The following is a 13,595-nucleotide window of genomic DNA, read 5'->3' as shown; positions in this document are numbered from 1 at the left end:
AGTAAAGCGCTAACTGTGTATACACGCATGTTCTCATTAACATCGAATGGTGTAGTACACACACGCTGGGTAACGAAATCAGAATGTAGCGGGTCTACATTGGCGTCAAATGTTCCCTATAGGCGTGGGATGCACAAATAGGTTCAGTATCCGTGTCGCTTCTGCGTCGCGGGCTGTGAAAAAGTGTACAAGAGTGCTGGCCTGGACGACTATGTCAGGCTGTCCATTAAAAATTGTATGCAAAGGCTTCACTGAAAGCAATACTTTTCCACAATTCGGTTCCTCGTGTGCGTTCGACACAGGGAACAGGAAAGAAACACTAAGGCAGGTGAGTGAGGTTTCTATACTAGACGAATTACAGGCACTCGTGCCGCTCCTTGCGAATGAAGTGCTGGTTATCGTCATTTTGCAGCACCCCATGAGGCAGTAATCTTAAATCGCGTGCGGATAATAAGTAGTATAGGTCGGCAGACTCACACATTATTCAACTCACTCAGACTCAGATCGGGCCGTGAGCCTGAGTGAGTCCGAGTGAGTAATGTTTTCGTGAGATTGAGTTCGAGTGTGCCCGGTAGAAAAAAGTCACAGTTTCACCGCAACGGCGAAGCAATGTATGCGATAGCAACAAATTGGAATGTAAAGCATAGAACGGAAAGCAGCTCGAAATTTCCAGCGCGTCGCTCAAGCGCAAAGGACGCACGAAAAGAACACACACAGGACGAGCACGAACTGTTACGTGTCACAGCTCGACACTTAAAACGCGCTGCTCAAACATAAAGGATGCATGAAACGAACGCACAGGTATACACAGGACGAGCGCGAACTATCAACTGCCGTAGTTGTTACTTATTTTGTTTCAACAACGCGCTCGTTTCACAAATGCGGCCGCTTCAGCGAGCGAAGGGGCCTTCGTACGCTCCGTAACTTCAGCGCGGACATCGCGGTGAAAGCACGAGAAGCAGGCGACTCGTTTGCCCTACGTAGAAGCGGCCGCAGCTAAACGGAGTATTATATACAACACACGCTTGTGGTGTCTTGACTTCTCTCTTGTGAGCGTGTTTGCACGCCCTGTCTCTTTAACATGAATACTTACCAACTATCTCAGCTCTGTTATTTTATGATAAGTAGTACGACATTTCCGGTGATTTTCTCGTACAGGAAGAGAGAGTGGCTGCGCTCTTACCTGTTCGCTGCGGTAGAGGACCCTGGTCTTGGACACGACGCCGGCGTCCGAACCGCGGTCAGGTGGGAACGGTCCCCAGGCACCGGTGGCGGCGGCCATCTGACGCCGCAGCGCGGCTTTCTCGCTGGGGCTGCGCACCACGGTGCCGTACGAAGGACCGAGCGCGGAGCGAGGCAGGGTCGTCTGGGAGAAGCGACCACTGACGGACGGCCGGCCAGGCTTGATCGGGCTCACCGGCTTCTGGCCCGGCTGCCGCACGACTTTGCCGAACGACGCTGGCGTCCAGAACATGAGCGCCTTGTCGTCAGGCGACACGTAACCAAACGGGTACGAGGCAGGGAACTGCGCCAGGAGCATAAACCAGAGACATGTTTGCTTAGAATGGCGAAAGAAATAGTCAATTTCGTATGAAAAGCTTCCCACTTACAGCAATAGTAATTCATTAGGCAGCTATAAAAGGTCTATATATGGTACATATTTGAAGTATCGGCCCTATGTATTGCAGTAAACTTTCGCATACTAAAAAAATATGGTGTTATACGCACACAGACGAACACAAACAGATCCCACTCGATAACCGCGAACGCTGGCTTTCCCGTTGCTGGCGTGATGAACAACAGCGTAAACAAGAGTGTGGAAACGCATCGCTGTGCCTCTCGTTTCTTTCACGTAGAGCGAGCTGATATATTAGACGCGCAGAGACTCGGGATTGTCGGTGGAGACAGCGCCCACAAAGCGACCAGACTTCTCGATTCTCTGAACACGTGGAACCGCTGCAGATTACAGCGGCGCATTTGACGACATTTGCTGCACCGAGCAACGTCCTCGCCGCTTCCGTCCGGAATTCATGAGAGCAGACGCACGTTTCAACAGCAACTCCCCTCCACCTGTCTCTTTCTGCCGCATGCATGCTCAACTTCACTGCCTCTACCCGGCACGCTGAGTTTCTTGCACCTCAGCATAACGCCTCAACATAACCGACACCACTCTTTGCCCAGCAGTTAGACTTTTTGTCGCCCCTCGACAACATTTCGTCGCTTAGCATGGTACGCGCTTAATAACACGTTTGATTTACGATCACAGATACAATCGCTGGCTGAGACCAGTCGATTTCAGTAACTGTCGTAGACGTCGCAATTGCCTCATTTCCGAGAGTGCTCACGTCGACTCACGATTCCGAATCCTCCTCTGTGCAAAGGAGACACAGGTACGAAAGCAAATGAGGACATAAAAACAGACAGAGTAGCGGAAGAATGAATCGGGTGTTCTGAAAAGATACAGGCTTTCGGTAGCAGTGGGATTATCATCACCTGCGGTATCTCGTTGGTGAGCTGGCTGTGGCGAGCCATGCGGTGCATCTGGCGCCACATGAGCCTGAGCTGAGTGCACGAGGGCTCGGGCATGGAGGCCGGCGGGAGCTGCTCGACCTGGCGCCGCTCGAGTACTCGCGGCTGCCACTCCTGGTCGGCCGACTGAGCCCGCGACGGTGCCACCGCCGCCAGCAGCACCAGGGGCAGCAGCAGCTGCAGGCCGCTCGTCCCCAACCACTGTCCAGCCATGCGACCACTCGGCGCTGTTCGCTAGAGGCACTCACCTGCGCGCAACAGGAAAAAAAGACACTTTCAGCGAGTGAAGGTAGGGCGAGTACCGATACCGATGTTAACTCAGATCCACTAATAAAGGGAACACATAGTTTCGGTTTCTGCCATCAATAGCCGCCGATATGTGGCGCGAAGATCCGAAGACGAGCTATTTTGTGCGTATGTCTAGTTTATTATATCAGGGTATTTACTGATTGGGCAGCAAAAACTTGCTTTTATAAACGGCTGGCTTTCCTTTTAACAGTGGGGCTCACTGTATATGTCGCACCACAGCATGCAAACGAAGCAGCCAGTTTACTTTTAGTTTTCTTTTAGGGGCGAAGCTCCTTAAAGCGGCACCCGTTCTTCCCTCGTAGTCGTAGTGCGTAACCAGTCGTAACGCTAGTACCAGATCTTGACCTCCAAGGTGGTGCCGGTGGGAGATTTTTCCTGTGCGTTGTTGAGCAATAAAAAAATTCGCAGCGTGCGCGTTAACTAAAAGCCCAATTCTTCTGTCTCTCATTCCCCATTAGCAGCCATTGGCATGTTCCAGTAGGAAACGTTAGTAGAAGTAGAAGTGTAAGTGTTAGCTAAAAGCCGACTTCTTCTGTCTCTCATTCCCATTAGCAGCCATTGTTTACCTCCAAGGTATTGCCTGGTGAGATTTCTCCTGTGCGTGATTAAACAATAAAAATTTTGTTCAGAACGCCGTTGATTGATTAAATAAACCAACGAAAGACGCCAGATGTTTTCTAAAAGCAAAACGAAAGAAGGCCAGATGTTTCTAAAGCAAAACGAAAAGACGCCAGCTGCTTAACGAAAGACGCCAGATGTTTTCTAAAGCAATGGTTTCCTAAACAATGAAAATTCACAGCGTACATGTAAAATTAAAGTGAGCTGCAAGTCGTCATAACTCTCATCGAACCTTTAGTATAAACGCGCCCGATCTCACGTCGGTGATGATTTACTGGGCAGAATTCACGGAAGATTCACGGTTTACCGATGAACCTCCGCAGCTTCGCCCACTCATCATCATTCACTCCGTGGATATGCTGTCATTTTTACTGTGGCAGGTTGTTAAGAGGACGTCGTTTCATAGCTGGCGGACAACGTTTCTTGGCGATGAAGGAAAGGCTACGGGGGCGGAGCTACTGCAAATGTACTGCTCCGTGAAGTAGTCCGGTTCGGCGCGCGTTTCCAATTTAGTTTTTGTTTGTGAACCTTCCGTATCTCCTGTGACGGCTGTTTGATTATTCGAGCGGCCATCACAGGCTCAGGCCGCCATTTGTTAGTGAAATTCGTCACCAGCTCCCTCGGGGAGTCGTCGGAAAAGCTGGAGGCTGACGAGCGCTCACCTGAAGACGAAGACGCCATTTTGACTGTGAGGTGCGCGTTAAAGGAGCGACATTTTCACAGGCGCAAAAACGCGAAATGGAACTGCATAAAGTAAAACAAATATAAATATATCCTTGGTGCTCGCTGACCCTGTTTTCAAACAGCGCCCCGTAGAAAATAAACTAATGTTTTTTTTATTTATTCTCACGCAGAAAACACGGATGCAATTATGGGACTATATTATTCAGCGGTAGCACACGCGCAGTTCGGCTCTATAGCCTTCCCTTCACTGCCAAGGAGAGTTGTCCGCAGGTATACTCACTTTATATAACGGGACGTGATGATGCTCACGGTGTCGACGTTGCTTTCTCAGCGAGCTAAATTTGTGCCGATTGCAGGCTGCCTTCAATAGCTACTGTATGCACTCAGATGCTATCAACACTGTGTAATGTTGGCTAAAATTTGACTTGTGTTGGTTAATGCCGGATTTTTGCTATAAGATGTTGCATAACCCTGTTGTACACTGCCTTAATTCAATTGCATTCCAATATTTTAGTTGTATGCCACTTTTTTAAGCATGGCTGAATAACGACCATGCTTTTGTACACAGAGGGACAAAAAGAGAGAATGAAAGAGAAAGAAAGGCAGATCCTTCTTTCGACTCCACGCATTTGACGTGGTTTCCCACGCAGATGGCATTGGCCTAAGCCTGGCTCATAGCACCCATTCATATCGAAAATATTGGGGGACGCTTAAGCTTCGCCTTTAAGAGTTGAACGCGATAGCGATATCCTGCCCCTAGTGCGCACTTTGAACACTACGAGTGTTTAACAGAATGCGTGCACTAAGGTGTGTGCCTCATGTAATGGGTAGCATGCTTTAAACCAAGGGCAATTATGCGCGAGAAACGATTTCGAAATTGCGATGCACCCACTACGTGGTCTTGAGGTAATACGCGCAGTAATGCGTGTGCCTCCTGTAATGGGTGGCTGTCTTTAAACCACCAAGTCGTTATGATATTGACATGGTGTGACGCCCGATGGCAATGTACGCTTGTACCACGCAATATTACTGCGATATTAGATCTCGTACTGTGGCACCTGTATACAGGACGCGTATTTTTGGGAAGCATGAAAGTTACTTGCAGTGCAGCTCTAAGCAGAGGCGTGGCTGTGAGGTAGAACACCTGCTTGCTGCGCAGACGGCCTGGGTTCGATTCTCCCTCGGACCCAACATTTTTATCATTTATTTTATTTGCAGCTTTTTCGATTTTTCGGTCACGGACAAGATGATGATTTTTCGCTCACAACCAACGGTGCCGACGCCGACGGCGGAATTTCTGCTATACGAGCTCTTTAACGCTATCGCGTTAAAATAACTCTCCGACGCTCGCCTGGCTGTCGCACTGCGTTATTCGCTCGCCCCGTGTGAATTAACGGCACACGACGCGCGTAGCGTTTCTCATCGCGTTTCACAACGCTCTGAAGGAGTGTATATCCAGTATCAGTGTTCATGATGTGCTTGTTGATGCCATCTTTGCGCGGGATTCATCATATGCGGTGCCTACGTATATGCTAAGAACTTCAGCTACCTCAAGGGTTAAATCATGATCATGGGCGTTAGTCGTCGGTACGGAGGTGGGCCACTAGGCGTCAACGTGAGTGCGTCCGGATCAAGCGGTGCTATATGTGGCAAACAAGTTCTCATATACTAATGCCCTGTAAATAATCAACTACTTCTGTGACGACACGTTTCACTTTCGTGTTATACCGATTCCTATCACGGGGGCACCAGCCATCATTTTTTTTGTTTGTTGTAGTAGGTAGTGGGTGCGATAGCCTCGGGGTTACATAATACGTGTCTTCAGCGTTCGAGCGCCGCTTGCTTACTTCAAAAGTGTTTCTTTGTCGAAGTCGTGCTATCCTATTGTATTCCCAAATGTTCGGTAAACAGGAATTGCGATTGGTCGATCGAAAACACCAGTGGAGGTTTCGGTTAAACTGACTCCAGTAGAGCACGGGACCCGCAGCGTTTTTATTTATCAAGATTTCAACAGGCGAATGCCATGCAATGCGTGCCAAGCGTTCTAGTTTCAAGCACTTGCAACTTTTGCTTCGTCTCGCACTCTTTCTGCTTTTGCCACATAAGCTGCCGCTCAGTGCTCTTTCATTCAACCAGTCACGTCAACAGCGGTATCAATTTCACTAGCTTGACTGCACGCTGCATTGTGGATACCTGTCAATAATGCCCTTTCCGTCAAAGTGAGAAATGTGAGCTCCGCGCCTTTGAGATGCGAGAAAGGACGAGATTTTGTACGTGACGCGAAGAAATATAATCGCAGCATGTGCCGCATTTTGTTGCCCCATTGTTCAGCATCTACTGTTACTGCAACAAAGATAAGGCATTTGTTTTTTTCTGTGAGACATGAAAGAGTATCATGCGAACGCCAGTCTGGTGCCATTGTGTTTATTCGAGCAACGGCTGACGGGCAGGTCATTCAAGACAGGAGCATTCCACACTGATATTTGAAACACAGTCGTTCTAGCTGGCCTTTGACGTTGGATCGCCTTTCACTGCCGATTGCGTCCACAGAACGCGCGTAAAGTATCAAGCATTCTCTTGTGCGGCGCCATCACCCAGCTCTAGATCTTATGCTCTGCGGCAAAACTGTTGCGTAGCTGTCCTGTATTGTTGCGAAGCCGTTCTCTGTAGCGAAGCTGTTCTCTAGACAGTAAGCGATTTTTGTGGCGTGTTAGTGGACCGAAGCGCGCCGACCCGGGGGGGCCGACCCGTGGGGGAGATGAAGCGGACTTAAGGCAGTCAGTCCCTAATATTATTGATAATATTATTGATGGCCTATAAAGAAATAATGATGGTTCGACCCTTTCATTCGCCTTGCTGACGCAGTTGCTCTTGAGAAAAATTCAGTAAAATTCAGGCAGTATTTAACTGCGCTCTCTGTTATATAACTTCGAGCTACGCCCTTTTTGTTTGGTTTTCTTGCACCTATTTTGTGATACTGACATTGTGTAGTACAAAATATTGTTTTAAATTATGCAATGTCCACTACTTTGACTTGCGTTTCCATGTCCGCTTTATTGTGAAACTCTTTTTACACAGTTTCTGTTCGTCTGTTTTATTTTTTTTCAATTATTTGCTACTTCCCGTGCTTGTGTTCTACCCCCCCTCCCTTTTTTTTGCGAACATCAAAGCTGAAGTGTTGTTTCCCTCTTGCGCGCTATGTACTTGTTGCAACGTAAGCTCGTTCTCTGTTGGTTCTTCCATACTGTACTTTCAATACTGCCTATACCCCCCACCCCTTCCATTTAAGTAATACCCTGTTGAGGGTCCTTCGAGGTTCATAAATGATGAGATGGAGCGGAGTACGCTGAAAAAGATGCTACTACCGTGCTGCTGATTGGGAAAGCTTAAATGACATGACCCCGCATAGCCCAGTCGGCAGTTGTATAGGTGGTTTTCAACAGGATTCCCGTATATGTAAACTGGTAGCGAAATTTCCATAGAAGCCCATGTGTGAAGTAGATGGCGGCTCTTTGCCACCGTCGCCATCTACCTTTCGCGGGGACAGCTAAGACAAGCAAAAAAATAAAAAAATAAATAAAATATGACGTCACAACCGGAAGCGGTAGCGACGTCGCGTATTTGCACTACATAGCGCGAAATTCAAGTTTTTTTTTTAATTGCTCATCTTTTACATGTTTTGATGACTGCGCCATTTTATTGCGTCTTTATGGCTTGCCAGTTGCGTGTGCGAGAGTAACGGAAGATCAACAAGAAAGAATAGGGAAGCGAGCTTTTCTTATTCGCCAAATAGGGTACTTGCAACATACACCAAGATACTTTGCAGATGAATAAATTATGATACAGCGGCTCACGAGCACAATACTACAACAGTTCAAGAACTCACGTCGCCCAAGCGAGCAAAATCACTGGAGCGAGACAGCAGCCTTAAAAGTATCGCTCTGGCAACCTTACAGTACAGCGATTCTTCGCTTAGTGTGCCGCATTCACCGTCACGAAAGGCCAGGGCACCCCGGCCGTGTGCCAGCGAAAGCAGTCTGCAATCACGGGAGCGGTTGTCTACACATTCTGTGAGCTAGTTCACCTTCTATGAAGTGTCACGCCAGTAAAAAAAACACATAAGCAAACAAATAACCTACGGAAGATACGCACGAAGCCACCGCGCAAAAGTGACCAATGCCTCGTTGACCCGATAGCGCGCTTAACCGGCCGAACTAAACATAAGCCCACATAGCAGAATGCCTGCATACGCCCCACATTTATGGCGTTCGACTAAAAAAAAAAAAAATGAGGCAGTCAGCTATTTAGCCTAGTGTCAGATAAACCATATAGTAAATTCCTAGTTTACTTTGGCATATATAAAATTAAATGTATTCGAAAAAGAATTCCATCGACTTTTGGGTTTTCGTTAATTGTCCCCTCCTCAACAAGTCAAGCTTCAATCGCACGGCGTGTGTTGATGTCTGTGGCAATAGGTTTTCGACCACTTTTCGTTCCAAGTTTCGCGACCGATATAATTTGACCTTGTCCACTTCTGTAGAGCCGTGATGGTGAATCAGCTTTTTTTTTTGTTTCATATAGATGCGCCATGAATGTTCAAAGGGGGCTACATTCAAAGCAAATCGTAAACGTATTGTTCGTGCAAATAGCCCAGAGGCGCGTAAGTAGCAACCGCGGTAGCTGTTTATTGTTTAAGAGAGGGTATGTCGAAAAAGGGTTGCCTATGTTTCAAGCAGTATAAATTAATTTAGGGATAAGCTTTGCTATCACCGGCTACAACTTCTCATCAGGATAACGTACTTCAGCCAACTGACTCTAATTGTGATTTGTAAAAGGACAAACACACCGGTGTCATGTATTCGTAAGCTATACCCCAAACCCTTTTTCCCCCTTAAGAAAAAGATAAAAACTAAGCAGAATACTAACACACACACACACACACGCAAAAGGGTTCGTACGATTTCAAAAGAAAAGCTGAATAAAAAGGAGCCCAACAAAGACCGCGAAAAAAGTGCATTCAACGGAAATGATTCGAAAGGAATGGCATGTTCTCAATTTTTTTTCTTACGTTTTGGAGCCCCGTGTCTTCTTTCTTGCATACCTATTCTTGTTCAGGGTAGAATACGATAACGGCTCTGCCTCGACTCGACCCCGGTCTCGTACATTTCATTCCAGGATATTTTATTAATTTTTTTTACATTTTTTTTACCGCACGCCCACCGCTGTCTTCCATCAAGAGCTCAATGTCGAAACCGATCTAAAAGAAGAACGTGATAAAGATCAGTCGAATGTGCGTCCATCAAGGGGACCAGAATATAGTATAGACTCAATTAAAAAAGAAGACTAAAGTGCCTAACACACGGTGAAGTTTCATTTAGCGCGACTGAGAAACTGAAAAGTCGAAGCGCGATTTAGCTAAAAATACCTCCATATCCCCTCCGCCTTTCTTACTATTCCCTTACCTACTTCCTATGTCGCATGCCCCACAGGGTGCAAACGTCAGCCTTCGTAAACTTTCAAGTTAGACGATAGAAAAGAAAAATATAATGAAACGGAAATGAAACACGGTGTATTCTATCAGAAAAGACAATACAAAAACGGAAGCTGCCCATTCGTTTCCTCCCTGGGAACCGGTCACCCGGATCGGTGACGCCGATTCATTTCTCGGTGGTCTTCCCTTTCCTATTATTTTTGTTAGCGTTGATTCTTTCTTTCACTTGCTCATTCGCTTCCCATTTCTTTGGTTTCACGCGCGTGAACCTCGTAGTAAGCCTGCTGTTTGTCTCTTTATACCAAGGCTGCCTGCGCACTGGCGCAACCTACAACGCCTTTCAGGGGTTTCTCCTGCATTCTACTAAAGCTCGACTCTGCCACCCAGTTGCGCGTGTGCCGTTATATTTAGGAGTCAATGCTCACGCGTGCGGATTCATGGTAATGAAAGGAGGCGATTTCTCAGAATCGTTCGACTTGACATAGAAGAACAAAGTGCTATTCAAACTGGCGCTCGAGCTCACCGCGGCGTTGCGCACGAGAGAATTTCGGCATGTCTAGCCCGCGTTTCAGAGGAAGAGTGGAAAGGGGGAGGGGAGAGGGGTATGGGAGAAGGGGAGGGGAGAGGGGGAGTGGAAGGAGAAAGTGGAGAGGGGAAGGGGAGAGGGTGAGTGGAGAGGAGGTGTGTGGAGAGGGTATGCGCATGCGCAATAAGGGTGGTCACGCCACACACCACCACCACCGGATTGAGCTCAGCCTTAAGATACTTCGCATCTAAAAAAGAGGGATGCAGTTTGCAACATCTCATTTCACGTGCTTCCACAAAACCGTCGGCGTTGGCTGTCGTTCCGCGGCGTCGGCGTCAACACGGGTCATGCAAAATTCATCACGTTATAGCGTCACCATGACGTCACATAACGTGACGCCACATAACAGCGTCATCACATGACATCGTCACTTCGTCAAAGGCGGGCCGATCACGGAGGCAGTGCAAAACCAGGAGATGGGCAGAAAGCTTGCAGTGCCTCCGATTCTGGAGGCATTGCAAAACTACGTTAGTTGCAGAAAGCTTTTGCGGGGAAGGGAGGGGTGCAGAATCATTACATTGACTGAGAAGAAGAGTAACATGGCTTTCGCCTTCGTGTTGTCTTAAGCGGATGCATAGACCCTGCAAGCTTTCTTTACGGCAAGCTTACATGATCTTGACTTCGGTGATCACTCTGCCGCGCTACCAGCACATGGACTGCAGGTTTGGTGACGTCAGAGTTGACGTCAGACTAACACAAGCGGCGAGCATGCTATTAGAGGAGAGGCCGGACGCTACCGCTTGTTTCACCTATTCCCGCAAAGCCCGAAAAGGTATCGGGAAGGCAACGGAACTACGCCAAATTTTTCCATGGTGACATGGAAGGGCAATCGGTATTTCTTTTTTACTCTGGCATGTCCGGCTCCGACGCCTGCAGCACTAGAAGTATGCAGCTGACGTGAATTATACGAGGAGTTTTTGCCCATGCTCTGCAACACGCGCTTTTGTTTTGCCTTTAAAGTCTACCTTGCCGTTTACATTGTTTATTATCCATTCATTTTTTAAATGCGAAGCATTTCTTTGCGAACCTTTGCCACTTTGAGCATTTCTATCTATCTATCTATCTATCTATCTATCTATCTATCTATCTATCTATCTATCTATCTATCTATCTATCTATCTATCTATCTATTCTATCTATCTATCTATCTATCTATCTATCTATCTATCTATCTATCTATCTATCTATCTATCTATCTATCTATCTATCTATCTATCTATCTATCTATCTATCTATCTATCTATCTAGCCGCCCACGTCTGGGTACTCTCATGATCGCCTCCTTAACTTCGTGTAGACCAAAATTGGAAAGGGAGGGTAAGACGACTTGACCAATATGAATGTTGGGTCATGACATGAATAACGTGAAAAGCCTTTCCTCCAGCCACGTGTGGCACATACCCATTTACCACGGGCCGTGGTGTACGGGTATGCGCCACAGGTGATTGACAGTTTATATCTACCCAGGAACGGCGAGAACAGACATTGGTAACTTAAATGCGAGAGCATTAAGAAAAACCGACATCGGCAGCGTTGTCCCGACGAATGTGAAGAATGAAAATTAGGATCCCAGCAGGAATCGGACCCTAGCGTTCTGCGTGGCAATCAGGTATTCTAGCACAGAGCCACGCCAAGTCTGTGAACTGGTTTGGGAAAACAGCCTACGCAGGCGTATTGTCGGTGCCAGTGCTGGGCAGTATCGAAGATACATGTATCTCAGATACTATCTTAGATACTCTGTGGCTATCTTGTATCTGTATCGCGATACGTCTCGAAAAACAAGTATCTGTATCTGTATTTCCGATACATTTGATAATGTATCGTGTATCTTAAGATACAAGATACTTCTATTGCAACACAACCGTGCGAAACAATAATCGCTGGCCAAGCTCCGGTTCTCAAGCTGGTACTGGTTCCACTAAGCCATCTGAAAAAGTCTAAGGGCAGTGACGTTATTTCATTTTAACGCGATAGCGTTAAAGAGCTCGTATCGCAGAAATTCCGCCGTCGGCGTCGGTGTCGGCGCCATTGGTTGTGAGCGAAAAATCATCATCTTGTCCGTGACCGAAAAATCGAAGAAGCTGCAATTAAAATAAATAATAAAGATGTTGGGTCCGAGTGAGAATCGAACCCAGGCCGTCTGCGTGGCAAGCAGGTGTTCTACCACACAGCCACGCCTTTAATGCATGGGAATAATGCCATCAAATCTCGCCATCTATTACAACATAATTCATCGCTTTAGAATTACACTCACATGCACATATGCACAGAACACACAATTTCACATAGTCCAAGGAACCTTCAAAAGTCCGGTAAACAGACACAAGCGTCCACAAGTCCAAGCCACTCCAGAACCGGATCAAAAGTCTCAGCAACACTACGCACGTTAGCTGCTTCTTCTCGAAAGACAGACCTTGTCGAGCGAGGTGGCTCAGCGTGTCTGTCAATCAAGCGGCTTCTCCATAGCGAATATAGACCTAACAGCATGATTAAATCATATGGTGCACTATTGTTGGTGCTCTTTTTGAACGGGAGGAACCTAACACCATGCGATGATTGGAGCTGCACTGAAAGTAACTTTCATGCTTCCCAAAAATACGCGTCCTGTATACATGTGTCACAGTACGAGATGTAATATCGCAGTAATATTGCGCGGTACAAGCGTACATTTCCATCGGACGTCAATATCATAAGTACTTGGTTGTTTAAGGGCAACCACCCATTACAAAAGGCACACACATTACTGCGCGTATTCACTTAAGACCACGTAGTGGGTGCATCGCAACATCGAAGAAGTTTCTCGCGCATAATTTCTCCTGGTTTAAAGCATGCTACCGATTACATAAGGCACACACCTTAGTGCCCGCATTCTCTTAAACACTCGTAGTGTTCGAAGTGCGCACTAGGGGCAGGATATCGCTATCGCGTTCAACTCTTAAAGGCGAAGCTTAAGGGTCCCCCACTTTTTCCGCCAGAGTCATCCAGTGAGGGTAGAAGATGAGGAAGACAATCACGCGAACGTCTACACCCAGCCCACGTACCTTTTGTTTTCTCGATTTCTTTTCTTTTTAGTTGCGCCAATGCCGCAACAATTGCTCTTAGCCACTGTCCTGCACCGCGTACTCCACTGCGTGCGGCGTTTATTGCGCAAATTCTGATGTTGTTACATTGTCGTTATTGAAGATTCTCTTGCGTCTTGCTCCGTAACGAAATGTGATGCGTTCAAGAATGGGGTGGCTTTGCGTCGCGTGGATTTTACAGATCAGCGATTCGAAGGATCTTGTGGATGTACGTTTGACTTGCATTCCATGAATTAACTTATATGCATATAAGATTACAACAACTTTAGCACCACTGGTACTGATGCTAGATCTAATAG

General features: G+C 47.0%; 1 protein-coding gene across 1 annotated transcript in view; it reads right to left on the bottom strand.

The window, feature by feature from the left end:
• Nucleotides 1-13,595, bottom strand: part of LOC119395932 (uncharacterized) — a 351,513-nt gene that overhangs the window by 166,960 nt on the left and 170,958 nt on the right. The window contains exons 2-3 of the mRNA XM_037662964.2: nucleotides 2,494-2,777; nucleotides 1,184-1,525 (exon numbers count right to left, since the gene is read on the bottom strand). Of these exons, the coding sequence (XP_037518892.1) occupies nucleotides 1,184-1,525; nucleotides 2,494-2,742 (591 nt within the window). The 5' untranslated portion in view covers nucleotides 2,743-2,777. The remainder of the gene's footprint in view (nucleotides 1-1,183; nucleotides 1,526-2,493; nucleotides 2,778-13,595) is intronic.

The sequence above is a fragment of the Rhipicephalus sanguineus genome, chromosome 6 (genome assembly GCF_013339695.2).
Source record: "Rhipicephalus sanguineus isolate Rsan-2018 chromosome 6, BIME_Rsan_1.4, whole genome shotgun sequence".
In the NCBI taxonomy this organism is placed as follows: domain Eukaryota; kingdom Metazoa; phylum Arthropoda; class Arachnida; order Ixodida; family Ixodidae; genus Rhipicephalus; species Rhipicephalus sanguineus.
Note: the sequence above shows the minus strand (reverse complement) of the source record. Positions and strands in the feature narration are given on the sequence as shown.